General features: G+C 48.4%; 1 protein-coding gene across 1 annotated transcript in view; it reads left to right on the top strand.

The window, feature by feature from the left end:
• Positions 1–18,213, top strand: part of ATM (ATM serine/threonine kinase) — a 1,319,133-nt gene that overhangs the window by 485,927 nt on the left and 814,993 nt on the right. Inside the window, exon 23 of the mRNA XM_069202321.1 lies at positions 885–1,005. Coding sequence (XP_069058422.1) covers positions 885–1,005 — 121 coding nt within the window. The remainder of the gene's footprint in view (positions 1–884; positions 1,006–18,213) is intronic.

The raw sequence follows: 18,213 nt of genomic DNA, 5'->3' as shown, positions 1-18,213 counted from the left end.
TGGGAGTGACTAAAATGTTTTTTGCTCCAAACCAGAAATTGAAGCAAAATAATAGTACACATTTTCCAGCTTTAAAATAAGAATTGGAGGAAGGCAAATGTTGGTCTTTTTGCTAAAATGGGGAGTCTCAAACTAATTACGGGATAGATCCTCTTTGCTCTGTCCCCTACTCTCTAGCGCACAAATAGGCCATAGAATTAATTGCTCTAGATACAAAGTTCTGTGTCCTCTGGGCTAGTATCTGAACGATGTTAAGAATTAGTATTCACCTGTAAAAATTACTTTTCACCTTTTTGGCATAGACCTTTTACCAGGGGCATACAGGGAGATAGTAGGGATGGAATACAACGTATATCCCGGGTCCAGAGTGCCAAAAAGAAAGTAACCAAGAGGTTCCCACTGTGGATAAGGAACACAGAGACTGCCACACGTGGCTGGTAGGTTGTGGTGGGTAATGTGGAACAGTCAGGCTGGAAATAAATAAGAATGCATGACACGCAGTGTATAAGGATGTTTGAAAATTCTGACATGAAATGGAGCATTAGATGTAATTTAACATTCACTACAGAGCTGTTAAATAATTTTTCAAATTGTTTTGAAATATGCTGAATAAATAATCCATATAACTATATAGGAGGCATAAATGGTTTTAACAAAGACTCACAGTACATTGTAGTTCAGTCTGAAGCGAGACCAGGAAATCCTAAAAAAGGTTTGATTGGTATGTGCCATGTAGGGCAAGCACAGGAGTAGCGTTTCACTGAAACAAAGTTTCCGCTTTTTAACTTTTAACACATATGTATGCTTATCATTGCCTTTTGCCTTTTTGTTTTGTCTTTTATTCTTTGGACGAGGAGGTTGTAGATTATGTAACTGTTTTTCAGGTTGTTTCAGGATTCAAGATGTCGTGATTCTTCTGGTATGCTGAAATCTCTTCCCATGAAACTTCAGCAAAAGGCATTTGATAATGTTTACCTCAAAGTTCAAGAAGGAATGAGATATATGGTAAGAGATTGTTTATTTTCAGGAACATGTCAAGAAACACCTAGTTAACCAGTTGTTTTCAGATGCCTCTAGAGAGACGCTCTGACTTTCTGGTAAATACAGAAATATTCAGGCATGTAACTCCTTTAATGTGGCAAAAAAATAGTCAAAATCCTAGTTGGCAAAACTGTCTTACCAATGACAAGTGCATGGGAGTATAAGGCATACAGGTATTTCACAGTTTGCTCATGTGTCTGTGCAAAGGAAGTTATTTATTCCTTATGCGATATTTAGCTTCATAATGCAAGCTACTTTGAATCTCATTTGATTGCAGCAGACGAAACAGACCTCAACTCAACTGAGATATTTTCAGATGAATAGAAATATCTCAATTTTTTTAAATGTGAGTAAAGAATCGATGGTTCTGATTCCCATGGAAAGTTAGCTCTACAGCAACAACTTTATAAAAGTGATGGGGTTATCCCACTGCTAGCATATCTACAGGCTGTTATTTATCAGGTGGAAGTTATAAGACCTTAACTGCATTAGGAGTAAAAAGAGTGATTATTTTATGAAGATTGTTTTCCGCTTTTGCTTAGTAAATCTGAGGATTTCCAACTTGATTTGGGTCCTCTTTAGCAACCATGGGGAATCTTTAAAACAGGAAAATCCAAACCCGCAATTCATAGACTGGTCATATTTTTTTTGAAACAGCCTATGTGCTCCTTGATTGGAAAATAGAACCTTTATGAAACCAGCCTTAAAATGAACCAAGGAACACACTACAGCTTGGTTCAGAATGAAGTGAATGAACTTGATAAAAAATATCTTAGTTGTGGAGTAGAAGAATGTTACTTTTATTGGCTACATTTGCCTGTAAATTCAAGCTTAAGTTACTATTGTTTAAAAACTTCCAAACTCTGAATCATTTTGTAAATTTTGATCAATGACAAAAGAATTTAGATTGTGTGGATGGGAGGAACAATATCCGACATTAGGGAATAGCAGTATGACTTTGAAGCCTTAAAGTCTCCGATTCTTCCTTCCCCACCACGCCTTACGTTTAGTTCCTCAACAAGTAATTACAGAGTTGTTTGGAGTTGTATGCATATATAAATATGGTTGCCATTAGCCCAGCTCTGATAAAAAGGTATAGGCTCATTCATAACTCCTTAACAACTACATATCAAGAAGTCTACAGTGGCCGAGGTGGTCTTTCAGGTGAGCATCAGTAACTGAAAAACAGCAGACAGGGTTCTGACGTTTTCTGCTAGCCTTCAGCCAGATTTATACATTGATGGCGTGTGTGTTGAATTTGCATATGTTTCAGCTTGTAGTGCAATACCGATTTGTTTTATATGCCCTGCACCTTATATTGTGCAAAATGATTAAGTCCGGGTAAATGCCACTTCTGTAGAGACAGTAACTTCTTTAGAGGAGCAGTAAATAAGTGATGTTTTACAGCTGTATGGTCGATTTTGTTGAGTAGCTTAAGGAGAGTGGAGTACATGATGCACATTGTAGGTTGAGTGTAAATGTACAAACTCTTATATACTTTTAAGTATACTTCTTCTGTAGGCTTCAAGCTAGTTCATTTGTTAGTTTCAGTGTCATTTAAAAATCCTTGCTTGCTAGTGGTCAGTCATGCCCCTTTGTCCCTCCTTCTGTGTGGGAGCAGGGACCAATTACTGTATAATTATGCTTTGACCTGTTTATCTGGTCTGTAGGGGACTTTTGTTTTACTTTGTTTCCTGCTCCTGTCCAGGGAAGCTTCCCTTTTCATCTGAGCTTAGCTGTAAACAAAGCTATAAATCAGGTTGTCTTGGTCACATTTGTTTTTTTCTGGGCTCTCTGCACCCTCTCTGAGCTGCCTGGCCTCCCGCTCTTCCTTGGCACAGTGCCAGGAAACAAACAAACAAAATAAATAAAAATAAAAAAGAAAGAAAACCACACACTCTCTCTCTCTCACTCTCTTCCCCCCTCTCTCTCTCTCCCACCTCTCTCTCTCCTCCCCCTCTCTCTCTACCCCTCCCCCACCCAGCACCTCAATTCTTGTAGTCAGTACACTCCAGTACTGGGTCCTCGGGCTCAGCTCCATCAGTGCACACACATGCTGTTTGCCAGAGCACCTTAGTTCTTCCAGTCAGTACACTCTGATGCTCCAATACTGGGACCTTTGGTGCAGCTCCATTAGTGCATCTCCAGTCACAAGCCCTCAGCAGTGCCAGTGCCAGGAATCCCACGCATACTGTCTGCCAGAGCACCTCAGTTCTTGCAGTCAGTACACTCTGCTTCTCCAGTACTGGGACCACGGGCGCAGCTCCATCAGTGCACCTCCGTACACACACTCCATGACCTCAGCCGTACCAGTGCCAGGAACCTCATGCATGCTCTCTGCCAGAGCACCTCAGTTCTTGCAGTCAGTACACTCTGTTGCTCCAGTACTGGGACCTCGGGCACAGCACCATCAGTGCTACTCAGTTCTACCCCGGCGAGGTCACTTTCTTTCGTATACTGGGACCCCACTCACATACAATTCCATTACAGCAGCTGAATTCTAATATTCAGTCCCACTGCCAAGCCAATACTGGACCCAAAAGAGCAAAACCCAGCTCAGCCAGTGCGCTTCAAGTCTAACATCCAGTGCCACTGTTGATGGGAACCACCACAGCTCCGCCATAATCCATCAATTCTAACATTCAGTGCACATTTCTTCTCAAAACTATGGCTCACACGCACACCCTTCAGGACTTCTCACTTCTGTGGTTCAGAGGCAATGCCACTCCCATGCTGGGCACCCCTTGCACCTTCACCAGGGCACCTCCAGGCTAACACTTGGCAACAGTGGCATGCCAATACTGGGTTCCACCCATAGCTCCATTAACATACCTCACTTCTGACCGTGTGTGCCCGTTACTATTCCAGTACTGCAGCCCACATACAACTCTGTCAGTGGACCTCAACCCCAACGTGCAGCACCCCATTATTTCAAAACCAGGAATTACCGCTTCCTTTCTGTTCTTTCTGTTATTCCAGCACTGGGTCGGGACACAGCTCTGTGTATACCCCCAATCCTGATTTGAAGTGCCCCTATATTGATGTTTTGGGGTTCACATACAACTCTGCTATTGCACCTCCTGCTATTCTGCAGTTCCACTTGATGTTCCACTCTCTGACTTCTGTTTGAGGAGATGGAACAGCCAATTAAACCTATTCTGAGCTCCCATCTTTTTTTTGGGAGGGTCTTTTTCACCTATTTCACTCCGTTCTTTCCTTTACTCTGTTTACTCTCAATGTTTTCTTTCTCACCTACTTTTCTCTTTTCAGCTCTTAAAATCCACATGTTAACAGTTTTGCTCTTTTTTCTCTTTTTTTTCAACTTTTTATTTCTTCTCCCTCTTTTTATTTTATTTTGCTCTTCCTCTTGCTACCTCCTCTTTCAAACTCGCAAAAACGTGGTTATTTCTTTCATTCCTCTCATTTTTCTTCATCAGGCGTTCATTCTTCCAGTATTTTTTTCTCTTCCCTTCATTCTTTCTCTCTTTTTTTTATTTGCTCTTTCCTTTCACTCGGTAGGCATCCTTTCACTTGGTGTTATATTTTCTTATCCTTATCTGTCACTTCATGATTTATTGTAAATCCCCTTTTTCCCGTCTGTATGTGGAAGCCACAAGTTACATGTTGGGATCTCAAGTGTCAAAGTGGTTTTCCCATTCTGTGTCTGTGGGACATGTGTCAGTACATACATGCCCTGGTTCTTCCTCTGCTTGTTTCTCTCACCATCTCTTTTTTCTCAAATGTTCATTTTTCTTTCTTTTCACACTTCTTTCATTATTTTTTATTCTTTAACTTTTGTCCCGAGCTTCCTTCCCTTATTTCTTTTGTTGTACACATTTGCTCTTTCTTCTTAGTTGTGTTCACTTTCCCATTCTTTCTTTCCCTTCTTTCTTTTATTTCTTTGCAAGCTCTTCTCTTTCTTCCTGTTGTCTGTTGTATTGCTTTTGCTTCTCTTTTCCTGCCTCATCCACTTTATCTCCTGAGGCCTAGTTATGTGCAGTGGCACCAGGGTCCAGATACTTACGGACCTCACTCAACTCTAATTACTGCTGCATTTTCCTACTGAAATTCATGTCAGCCATTTTCTTTTCTTACTCCAGGGCCCATGACACCATTACTACGCCATTTGTCCTCTCCATCTTTACTCCCGACTCTCTCTTTCCTTTCAGCCTCCAGTCCGTCCCAAATGATAATTTTATTATGGTGTTTTGAGCATAACACTCGAATGCCAAAAGTGTATTTCTGACAAAGGTTTATATGATAATTGTATATGTTTTAAGCTAGAGGAAGAAGGTATATGGAAGTGCTTTAGTTTAATGCTGGGTCACTGGAATTATATGGCAAGAAAAGACAAAACTATGAGGCAGGGTTGACCAATTTATGTGGCAAGAAAAGTTCAGTTATGAATTTACAATGCCAATAGCTCTAACTCAAAAAAATGCGAGACCTATTGCATTGCAAATGTTTGTTTTCCCTGCAGTGCTCTTGCACTGCTATGCCTTGTTTTATCACGTTCAGGTTTTTAAATTTTCTCATATTTATTTTACTAATATTTTATTTTCCAGTAGATATTTTTTTGAATGGAATTGCCTGTTCAATATTGAAGAGGCTTAATGCCAGTTTTTCTTTTTGTCTTTTTTTAAACGTTTGGCCGCTCCGTGCTGTTTAGCACCTTTTATTCACTGCTTAAGTCTCTTTGGTTGCCAACCCCGCTAGCTAATGGCACAATGATTGTGTGGCCACCATAAGAAGGATGCTTGTGCAGAAGTTTTCTCTGCTACTGGAAACTGAATCTCCCATGACACATTTCGCATACTATGTTTTGCTCCTTGTACGTATGTGTTGGAGGTGCTTGCCTACAAATACAGCGCTTTTTTCCTCAGAGTGCTGTTGCAGCCGGCAGGACTTGTTTTGCCTAGTTTATGTTTTAAAATACGTTTCCACCTTTATTTTAGTTACAATTTATTTTTCAATCTGGGGTGAAGAGAGCATTTTGGTCTGTGCTCTACTCTTTTGTAGCCACATCCCCTAGCTAATGGCACACTAATTTAAGGGCGCTGCATGTTTGTTGACCTGCTTGCAGTGCCAGTAAATCTTTCCCAGATCCATTGCGGCCACAACCTTATATTTCCTACTCAACAGAAGTCCTCTTTTCTCTGAGTCACTGTCTTAAGCCTTGCACTACAGGGCCATTTCTGTCAGATAAAACAAAAGGCACTTTATCCTGTTTATCCTAATGATTTAGCACTGCTAACTCTGGCAGTGCTATTTTAACACACCACATCACCCCCAGTCAGTCAGCTCACAATGACTCACTCACAATTCAACTCAACCTTAAATTTATGCTTCTTAGTACCTGCTGCTCCCTGAATATCACCTTGAATGAAATTCATGATGTCATAGAAACTTTCTCAGCTATATGTTATTTATCTTAGAAATGTGGTTGTATGACACCTGTGCCCCTGAAATTCCTTTTTATAGTTTCTGTGGGCTATACTCATGAGCAACAGTTTGGTGAGGATTGGAGACACCATAGCCATTATTTATCACACAACCCTAAAAGGCTATCTAATCAAGTGCTTTACCATCTCATTCTGTAAAAATAGTCTTTTTACTTTCTCACTCTTACTTAATTCTCAGGAACCCTGGTCAGTTGCCCTTCCAGCCCAACTCCAGTTTGTCTCCTCCATTTTGGAATTTCTAGCTCCTTACCCTCTCAAATTCTCCAGTAGGATTGCTGCCAGGCAAGTCAGTCCCAGTGGTACTGCTGCCTTTTTGGTTGTTGATTCCTCAGCACACTTAATTTAATTCAGGTGGTGTCTCTTCGCGATCACCAAGCCAGACATAGCCTTGACCTTATTTTCACTAACTCTTCTAATGTCTCACAGACCCTCTTTCCCTTCGTATGGACTGGTCATTGGGTAGTCTTCTTTTAATATCACTATTTGAGAACTAATACTCGGGTTTCAACTCATCTGAAAACTAACTTGAGCTGTTGTTGGTCCAAAGTCATGAAAGCCAGTCTCTCTCTAAAGTCCTCAGAGTAGTTTTATCTTGCATTCTGATGATCCTACCACCCTTGTTATTTTTTACAATTCTTGGCTGTTGATAAAGTAGTTCCTCATCAGTTGGCTTGCTCTCATCGCACCAAGCCCACTGCCCGTTAGTACACCGAGGAATTGTGCAGCGCCAAACGTAACTGTGAAAGACTAAAGCATCCAGTGCATCTATGGCAGAACTCTGGCTCAACTGAAGCAAATATTATCTACTGTGATGCTGTAAAAAAAAACTAGAACTCTTTACTAATCATCTAACAATTCTGCATCTACCAACTCAGGTATTTTTTATTTTTTTTTGCATTATGAAACACTTTTTCCTGTCTTGGAGCACTTAATCACACTATTGCTCCATCCCTAGTGATCAGTGATGGATGATTCCTCTTTTTTTCCAAGGAAAAAAATCAGTGTAGTTCAAGCCACCGTGCCAGCACAGCCTCCAATATAATCCTTTACCTGCCTTAAATATCAGTCTTTTTCCACTCAGGGTTCTGCATGACCTGAGTTTTATCCCATCGAAACCAACTCCCACTCCACTCTTCTGTCTTCTGGTTGCCCTCTGGACATTGTCTCATGTGCAGATGGTGCACAAATCATTCTGAATGTCTTGGCTAGCTCCTCTTCTGCAGTATGTGCTTTTGGATTGCGTGTGAGTTTGGTCTCATGTTAGATGACATAAAATTGTCTTAAGTTGAATATCAAGAAAGCTGACTTCATTCTGTTCAGCAAACAGGCTTTTCCTTAGCCCTCATCTTGGTGGCCCTCGGAGCTGGGCTGCCCATTCTAACTGGTCAAACATAATGTCTCTTATTTGATCATAAGCACTTAACTAACACTCTCAAATTAATCACGTTGTAACAGTCTTCTTCTTTCTAATTAAAATGCTAAAGTTATTTGAATTTCTCCCTTTGGACAATCTGATATCACTGACTCATGCCGTAGTCACTTTTAGGCATTATTGTAATTATCCATACTTTCAGAACTCTGCTCATACCATTCTGTGCCTTCAAATGGTTCAAACCTCTGCAATTTGCTTCCTGTGTACATTTGTGTCCTCCAGTCTTGAAGAAATCGGTTGGCTGCCTATAGCCAAATGCCCCATTTTAAATCCCTATGCCTGGTTTCTAAAGCTTTGTCAATCAAGCCCCTCCTACCTTCCTGATAAACCTCCATCATCTATTACAACCTTTATGTTCCTCTTCTTTTAATCTCTTGGTCATTCATCGTAAATGTTGCAGCTGTTCTGCTGGATTTGCCTTCTAATTTGCAGCTAAATCCTAGAATGCTGTACCCCTGAACATTAACAATTCCCCCATTTTAAACTTAAAATGTGCTCTTTCCCACATATTGACCTGAGGACAGTCCCTTCATCTTACTTGCTGCACCAGGATTCTTAATCATGGCCAACAGTAATGCTTGACAGTTTTAAATAAAAATACATTTGTTTCTCATAGAGACTTCTAAGCACAGATTCTTCACTTATTGAATACACTCCAGGCATCAGGTTGGATTTGGAAAATCTTCAGCAATACTGCATACTGGCAAGTGGTGCCAGCAGCTCCCCACATCAGTATTGTTCTGCGCTGGATGTGACGTGTGCAGGCCCATGCATGCTTACATCACTTCCTCTCTCTCTGCACCAACAGACGTGGTTCCGGAGCTACCACCTGTCTCATTGAGACACTTTCATTTTTCTGAATACTTTAGTGGGCAAGAGAAGTGTGTCATCTCCCAAATCTAGAGGGTTTAACCCCTTAGGGGAGTGCTGCAAACAAATGTCTGTAACTGATCCAAATGTGGCCCTAAGGCCATTGGAGACTAAGAAGCAAACCAATTTATAGCCAGGATCGAGGTCTAAAGGTAGGTCACATTCGTGCTCCCAAGATTGTTCCAATGCCTGATTTTTATCGCATTGTAAGTCCTTGGGAAAATCCAAGAAAAAGTTAAAGAAGTCCAAGCAAAACTTTGGTCCTGATTACTGTCCCTTGGATCGCCATACTCGTGGTGGCGGTCCGGCCGCCTCATCCTTGGCGTCTGCCAATCAGATTACGATGCAGGTGGTCAGACCACCACCAGGATCATAAATCCTGCAGTGCTGGCGGTGCAGAAAGCTGTGGTCAAGCATGGCGGTGCTCATGGCGGCACCATCATGCTAATCACAACTTTCCTTTCCACCAGCTTTTTCATGGTGGTGTCACTGCCATGATAAGGCTGGCGGAAGGGCAGAGTTGGGGCCCCCCTGCCAGCACACTCAGAATGCACACTGTCTGCTCTGGCAGACAGTGTGCATTGCGAGTGTGCTGTGTGCGACGGCATTGGCCTCTGCTCACTCTTGAGAGCCGAAGCCAATACCATCACACTGTTTCTGCCAGCCAGCCTGGCGAAAACATTGTAATACGGCGGTGGGGAGGGCTCTGGCTTGGCAGCTGCTTCCTCACCGTTGTAGTGGCAATCCACCGGTCGGACCGCCGAGATCGTAATCAGGCCCTTGGTCCTGCCCCGCCAGTCTTGCCCCCTGCAGAAGGTTTGAGGGGGCCATTGTATTTCCAGTTTAATGTCCTGAAGTCACTCTACTTTGGTGTTGATTCTGACCCCGGCTCGGTGGCTACTGAAATTTCCGGGCCCATCAGTGATCTACAGGAAATTAAAGACTTAGGGGGTCATTACAACCCTGGCGGACGGTGTTAAAGCGGCGGTAAGACCGCAAACAGGCCGGCGGAAAAAAAAAGGGAACTATGACCGTGGCGGAAACCGCCAACAAAGACAGCCACTTTAACACTCCGACTGCCACGGCGGTACAGACAAACAGCGCGACGGTTACTGCCAACAGACAGACGGGAGACAATGTACCGCCCACACTATTACAACCCGCCAATCCGCCACCTTTTCCGGGGCGGATTCACCGCGGATAAAAACACGGCGGAAACAGCTTTTGCTATGGGAAAACGCTCACCTGAACACATCCCACGAGGAACGAGGACACCATGGAGCCCGAACTCCAAATACTCCCTGCGCTTGTATTCCTGCTCCTTTACGACCAACAGCTACGTAGGCGCAGAAGATACCGGTGAGTACTGCACCTACGACACAGGGGAGGGAGGAGGCAAAAGTTAGGGGGACACCCACCAAACACCCCCACCCCCACCCTCGCATATCTCAACATACACACCAATGCAGTCACAAAAATAACAGTAACAACCCACAAACCCCCCGGAAGAATGAAAAGACAATGCGAAATTGGGGCAAACATTGTAATGTGCCAATATACATGTCATAAAAAAATATACAGATATATATATATATGCCTCAAAATCACTCTTATTTACACATACAATCCGAGAAGTAGTGCAGATATGTACACAACAATGTCCGTGCACCAACAATCCAAAAATGCATGGGCGAGGCCCACAATAGATACCTGACCAAAATCGGAGAGAACACTGCTGGGGCATCAGATAGAAATAAAACAGGCACCTCAGGGGGAAGGGAAGGAGGGCACCGCAGCCAGATGAATGCGAAGCCAGATCCACGACGGGGCTCCATGCCCATTGATGTATCCTGGGGAGTGCAAAGCCACAGTCTCTCAAGTCTCTACAGTGGGTGGGTTGCCCACTGTACCATCCTGGGGAGTGCAAAGCCACAGTCTCTCAAGTCTCACAAGTGGGTGGCTTGCCCACTGTGCCATCCTGGGGAGTGCAAAGCCACAGTCTCAAGTCTCTACAGTGGGTGGTTTGCCCACTGTGCCATCCTGGGGAGTGCAAAGCCACAGTCTCAAGTCTCTACAGTGGGTGGTTTGCCCACTGTGCCATCCTAGGGAGTGCAAAGCCACAGTCTCTCAAGTCTCTACAGTGGGTGGTTTGCCCACTGTGCCATCCTGGGGAGTGTAAAGCCATAGTCTCTCAAGTGGATAACAGTCTCCACTGGTTCTGGAGGGGGACTGGTGCCCAGACTGGATGAGTCTCCACGTGAAAGTACCTGTCCTGTCACTGTCCCAGTTGCACATGGGATAAGGATGCCTGATGTGGCGGTCCATTCATTCCTACACGGTGCATGCCCTGTTCAGCGGTGCTTTGCCATCGCGGTTCAGGACAGTTCAGCGGTGCTTTGCCATGGCGGGCTTTGCCCTGTTCAGCAGTGCTTTGACATGGCGGTCTTTGCCCTGTTCAGCGGTGCTTTGCCATGGCGGGCTTTGCCCTGTTCAGCGGTGCTTTGACATGGCGGTCTTTGCCCTGTTCAGCGGTGCTTTGCCATGGCTGTCTTTGCCCTGTTCAGCGGTGTTTTGCCATGGCGGTCTTTGCCCTGTTCAGTGGTGCTTTGCCATGGCGGTCTTTGCCCTGTTCAGCGGTGCTTTGCCATGGCGGTCTTTGCCCTGTTCAGCGGTGCTTTGACATGGCGGTCTTTGCCCTGTTTACCGGTGCTTTGCCATGGCGGTCTTTGCCCTGTTCAGCGGTGCTTTGCCATGGCGGTCTTTGCCCTGTTCAGCGGTGCTTTGACATAGCGGTCTTTGCCCTGTTCAGCGGTGCTTTGACATGGCGGTCTTTGCCCTGTTCAGCGGTGCTTTGACATGGCGGTCTTTGCCCTGTTCAGCGGTGCTTTGACATGGCGGTCTTTGCCCTGTTCTGCGGTGCTTTGACATGGCGGTCTTTGCCCTGTTCAGCGGTGCTTTGACATGGCGGTCTTTGCCCTGTTCAGCGGTGCTTTGGCATGGTGGTTCAGGACAGTTCAGCGGTGCTTTGCCACGGCGGTCTTTGCCCTGTTCAGCGGTGCTTTGACATGGCGGTCTTTGCCCTGTTCAGCGGTGCTTTGACATGGCGGTCTTTGCCCTGTTCAGCGGTGCTTTGACATGGCGGTCTTTGCCCTGTTCAGCGGTGCTTTGCCATGGCGGTCTTTGCCCTGTTCAGCGGTGCTTTGACATGGCGGTCTTTGCCCTGTTCAGCGGTGCTTTGACATGGCGGTCTTTGCCCTGTTCACCGGTGCTTTGCCATGGCGGTCTTTGCCCTGTTCAGCGGTGCTTTGACATGGCGGTCTTTGCCCTGTTCAGCGGTGCTTTGACATGGCGGTCTTTGCCCTGTTCAGCGGTGCTTTGCCATGGCGGTCTTTGCCCTGTTCAGCGGTGCTTTGACATGGCGGTCTTTGCCCTGTTCTGCGGTGCTTTGACATGGCGGTCTTTGCCCTGTTCAGCGGTGCTTTGCCATGGCGGTTCAGGACAGTTCAGCGGTGCTTTGCCATGGCGGTCTTTGCCCTGTTCTGCAGTGCTTTGACATGGCGGTTCTGATACGGACATTGGTGTGTGGCATGACGATCTCCACACTGGACATTGGTGTGTGGCATGACGATCTCTACACTGGGCATTGGTGTGTGGCATGACGTTCCATCATTGCCCAGCGGGGCTGTGGCATCCTGGCCCCTCCTGGCCTGTGACTCCGGCGGTGGTCTCCTGACCAGTGACGATACTTGTGCCCTCCTGGGCTGTGACTCCGGCGGTGGTCTCTGGACCAGTAACAATACCTGTGCCCTCCTGGGCTGTGACTCCGGCAGTGGTTTCTGGACCAGTGACGATACTTGTGCCCTCCTGGGCTGTGACTCCGGCGATGGTATCTGGACCAGTAACAATACTTGTGCCCTCCTGGGCTGTGACTCCGGCGGTGGTTTCTGGACCAGTGACGATACTTGTGCCCTCCTGGGCTGTGACTCTGGCAGTGGTCTCTGGACCATTGACGATACTTGTGCCCTCCTGGGCTGTGACTCTGGCGGTGGTCTCTGGACCAGTGACGATACCTGTGCCCTCCTGGGCTGTGACTCCGGCGGTGGTTTCTGGACCAGTGACGATACTTGTGCCCTCCTGGGCTGTGACTCTGGCGGTGGTCTCTGGACCAGTAACAATACTTGTGCCCTCCTGGGCTGTGACTCCGGCGGTGGTTTCTGGACCAGTGACAATACTTGTGCCCTCCTGGGCTGTGACTCTGGCGGTGGTTTCTGGACCAGTGACGATACTTGTGCCCTCCTGGGCTGTGACTCTGGCGGTGGTCTCTGGACCAGTGACGACGGTGCTGGCGGTTGTGTCTGGACCACCGGAAATGATGGCGCACTTCTCCGCCGTGACACTCACAACAGGCTGGGCAGACGTCCTCTGGACCTTCCCCACCTTTGTTGGAGTTACAGCTGACTCACCAATCCCCTTCGATCCCATGTCACTTGTTGTCCCACTAGGGGTCTTAAGGCGGTCCCGTCATCCACTCTCCATTTTCAGAGCCTTTACAGGGGGTGGGCTGCCAGTGCCTTGGCTACGGGACTGATGAATTGGAGGGGGGGAGGTGGGGGCAAAAAGGTCAATTTGACAGAGGGACAGTTTCTGACGAACACTGGGATGGGTAGCTGGAGGGGGTCTGGGAGTGGAGGAAGAGGAGGTGGTTGTAGGAGGTGTCACTTTAGGTGTTTTGGGTGCAGGTACTGGAGGCTGTTGTGAGGTGGATGGATGTTGGGTGAGTGATTGCCGGCGTTTGTGTACTTTGGGAGGGGGCGTCACAGACACACTGGGAGAGGACACAGGGGACGTGTAAATGGGAGTGGAGGTGGTGAGTGCAGGTGAGCAGCTTGTGGTGCTGGGTGTCCTGGTGCGAGTCCTAGTGCCTGTAGATGTGGTGCATGCAGGTGTGTGTGTAGACGAGACTGGGAGGGAGGAGGGAGAAGAGGAGGAGGGGGACACAGTGGAGACAGTGGATGTTGCTGTGTCTGTATGTGGGTGAGGCTTGCATGAGTGCCTGTGGTGTGTATGGTGCCTATGTTTGCTTAAGCTACTTGTGTGTGTTGACTTGTGTGCATGCTGGTCTGTAGGTGTGCTTTGGATGGGCTGGGGTACAGGAGATTGGGTCTGGGTGGAGGAAGTTGGAGGGGGGAGGCTAGACACAGGGACAATGGCTGCCATCAGTGCTGAGGCCAGAGATTGCAGGGTTTGCTGAAGGACAGCCTGACCAGAATGAATGCCCTCCAGGAATGCACTACCGTGTTGCAACTCCCTTTCTACACCCTGGATGGCATTCACAATGGTAGACTGCCCAACAGTGAGTGACCTTAGGAGGTCAATGGCCTCCTCACTGAGGGCAGCAGGGGTGACTGGGGCAGGGCCTGAGGTGCCTGGGGCGAAGGTGATGCCCACCCTCCTGGGTGAGCGGGCAGGGGCAAACGCTGAGGGGCTGCTGGGAGGGCGGTGCTGGTAGGGGAGGTGGCAGCTGTACCTGTAGAGGTGGGGCGCACAGGTGGTGCCGCCACCACAGGGGAGCTCCCATAGGCGGACGAGTCTGTGTCGCTGGTTGGTGATCCGGTGGCCGACGTGAAGCTCCCCTCCCCCTCGGTCCCACTGGTGCATTCAGAGTCTGTGGTGTGGCCCTCCATGGCCATGTGGGATGCAGCTCCCTCGTGCTCCGTTGCCACTGTACCTCCGCCTGATGATGCTGATGTACAAAAGGACAGGGAGAGCAGGAAAAGGGGGGGAGACATAAGAAAGAGAGTTTTAGTGCATGGCATGCCGCTACCGTTGGCGGACAAGACAGACGCAGCAGCCCCCTGCATTACGCCGTGCTCCTGACCTCTGCACATGCAATTTCTGGGACATGGCCTACATTGCAATGGTGGAAATCTGCGCACATGGATGCCACAGGGGCAACTACACCTCAACTTGCCACTCTGCTGAGGTGGGGTTGAGTGCCACATGGCCTACATTACGGAGGGGCCTTGCCTAACTAACTCGCCCTGGCCTAGGGACACCCACAGCCCACCTCCCCCACCCAGACCCCTCCACTGCACGCAAAGTCAGCTGAATGACATTGTACTCACCCCCTTGTGTCTGCTGTGATGCCCTTAAGCACCCATCCAACTCCGGGTAGGCCACCGCCAGGATCTGGAACATCAGGGGGGTCATGGTGCGACGGGCACCCCTCCCACGTTGGGAGGCCATCCCCAGCTGAGCCTCCGCCGTCTTCTTGCTGCAGCGGCGAATGTCCTCCCATCTCTTACGGCAGCCCCGTCTCTGGTGGGCCCCCAGGGTCCGGACCTCCTTGGCGATGGCACGCCAAATGTCCCTCTTCTGGTGGGCGCTGACCTACATGACATGCACAAGGAAAGAGGAACAGTCATTACCAACTGCACCGTCAATGTGAGTGGCCCCCTCCCTACTCTGGCCATGTGGCCCATTCATTCCCATTCATAACTGATCTATGTACTCTGCCCCCTTCCCTCTTCCACCCAGCCCTCTCCACCCAGGCCTAGCCCATACTACGTGCTCCCTGTGTACTAACCTGTTGGTCTGGAGGACCGTAGAGTAGCGTGTACTGAGGGAGGACCCCATCCACAAGTTTCTCCAACTCCTGTGCAGTGAAGGCAGGGGCCCTTTCCCCAGACGCAGCAGCCATCGTCGCTTCCAGACCAAGGTCACAGCAGCACTAGCAGTGTAGGTCCTCTCCTGTCGCAGGTCAGGTATCTAGTAATTGAACAGATAGAAAATGGCGGTGACGTCCGTGGCGGTGCGCATCATCACCGCCGGCACACCTGTTCATTGGCTCCTGGGACCCATAGGGTCCAATGTTAACCAATGCAGCATTGCGCCGCGGTCTACGACCGCCTACCACGACGGTGTGCAACGCCAGCGCAGTTACCCCACAATCCCATTGTCCCAGTTTAGAGGTCAGGCAGCCGCCATTTCAGGGGCCCACATGGCTTCATTTACTACTGCGTCACGCATAGCTAGGCCTATACTCAACACACATACAGGAAGGCTTGTTTGTCTGGTGTAGTCTTGTGTGTAACTGAGGGTACATACCTGGAGGAATAGTGACTGGTTCTTCGCTGTTGTCCTTCTTAGGCACCGTCAGCTGGGACATATGAGAAGATGGCGGAATCCTCCGGTGTACTGACCGCTGGTGGACCTGTTGACAATGGAAGAAAGACATATCATCGTCACCTACCGGTTTGACCGTGCCACAATCCAGGAACTATGTACCCAGTTGGAGCCAGACCTGATGTCACCGATCCGCCATCCGACTGGAATCCCACCTGACGTGCAGGTACTGTCAGTGCTCCATTTCCTTGCAAGTGGGTCATTTCAGACAACAGTGGCCATGGCATCAGGGATGTCCCAGCCTATGTTTTCCAACGTGTTGTCCAGAGTGTTGTCTGCCCTGCTGAAACACGTAAGGAGATGCATCATTTTCCCTGAGGTGGAGGATTTGCCTACAGTGAAAGGTGACTTCTATGCCCTTGGACATATCCCGAACGTCATAGGTGCTATTGATGGGACCCATGTAGCTCTGGTCCCCCCCGCAGAAGTGAACAGGTGTACAGTAACAGGAAGAATTATCATTCGATGAATGTCCAGATAGTCTGTTTGGCAGACCAGTACATCTCGCAGGTAAATGCAATGTTCCCTGGCTCAGTGCATGACACCTACATCCTGTGGAATAGCAGCATCCCTGATATGATGGGTCAACTCCAGAGGCACCGTGTATGGCTATTGGGGGACTCTGGTTACCCCAACCTTTCCTGGCTATTGACCCCAGTGAGGAATCCCAGGGCAGAGGAACGGTACAATGATGCTCATGAGCGGACTAGGAGGGTTATCGAACGCACCTTCGGCCTTCTTAAGGCAAGGTTCAGGTGCCTCCATATGACAGGTGGATCCCTATTCTACTCACCGAGGAAGGTGTGCGACATCATCATCGCCTGCTCCATAATTTAGCATTGCAACGCCAGGTGCCTTTTCTGCATCCAGATGACGGTGTTGTGGCAGCTGTGGAGCCTGTGGAGCGAGTGGACAGTGATGAGGATGAAGCTGAGGATGAAGAAAACGACAACAGGGAGTCAGTCATACGGCAATATTTCCAGTGACATACAGGTGAGAACATTTTCTGGTTTAACATTACATTAACTTTCACACGTCTACCTCTATCCTGTACCTACATTTCACTCACTATTTGTTAATTGAGTTGTACGCTTCCATTTCAGTTTCACAGGTGTGGTAACCTACGTGTCAACTGCTTGCATCCTTGAAGGGCTTGTGATGTGTGACATTGGTATGTTAGCCTTACAATGGGTAAACCATTATGACACTGTAATTGATAATACAAAGTTCCAAATCATAGACTGACTCCAGATTTTTTGGACTTTCAAGGGTGTTTATTTAAGTGCAAAAAAAATCAAGGAAGGTTGTAAAATGGGGATGGGTGATGGTGGAGGAATGTCCATGGCAGAGTCCAGTCTATTAGTCTCACAGGTGCACTGCCCATCTGGGCATTGGAAGTGGAGCTGGGGCAGTTCCAATCTGGACAGGGTGACAAAGTGGGACAGTGGGGGGACAATCAGGGTGGTCTCATTTTCTGGCGGTGGTCTTGCCATCTTGCTCTGTCCTGTTCCTGGATCTCAGGGCCCGCTTGCGTGGTGGTTGTCCGTCTGCAGGGGGTGGGGTGCTGGTGTGTTGGTCCTGTGGCGGGGCGTCCTGTCCACTAGCGCTGGCGGAGGTGGTGGGCAGTTCGTCGTCCTGGCTAGTGTCAGGGGCCCCTTGAAGTGCGACGGTGTCCCTCAGGGTCTTTTGAATGTCCGTCAGCACCCCTACGATGGTGCCCAGGGCGGAGCTGATGGTCCTGAGCTCCTCCCTGAACCCCAAATACAGTTCGTCCTGCAGACGCAGGGTCTCCTGCAACTTGTCCAGGACCATGGCCATCGTCTCCTGGGAGTGGTGGTATGCTCCCATGATGGAGGAGAGGGCCTCGTGGAGAGTTGGTTCCCTTGGCCTGTCCTCCCTCTGTCGCACAGCAGCCCTGCCAGTTCCCCTGTGTTCCTGTGCCCCCGCCTTCTGGACTGTGTGCCCACTACCACTATCCCCAGGTCCCTGTTGTTGTTGGGGTGGTGGGTTAGCCTGGGTGCCCTGTAGTGGTGGACACACCGCTGATTGACCTGTCCTGGGTAGGGAGGTTTGGGTCCGCTGGGTGGGTGCTGTGCTGGTGTTACCAGAGGGTGGCAGCTTGGTGTTGGGCTGTGGCTGGGCAGGGGGAACCGACTGTCCTGAGGCCCACGATGGTCCGGGCTGGTCATCAGGATCCAGTGGGGCAGAGCTGCTGTCGTCACT

Source organism: Pleurodeles waltl, chromosome 8, assembly GCF_031143425.1.
Source record: "Pleurodeles waltl isolate 20211129_DDA chromosome 8, aPleWal1.hap1.20221129, whole genome shotgun sequence".
Classification (NCBI taxonomy): domain Eukaryota; kingdom Metazoa; phylum Chordata; class Amphibia; order Caudata; family Salamandridae; genus Pleurodeles; species Pleurodeles waltl.
Note: the sequence above shows the minus strand (reverse complement) of the source record. Positions and strands in the feature narration are given on the sequence as shown.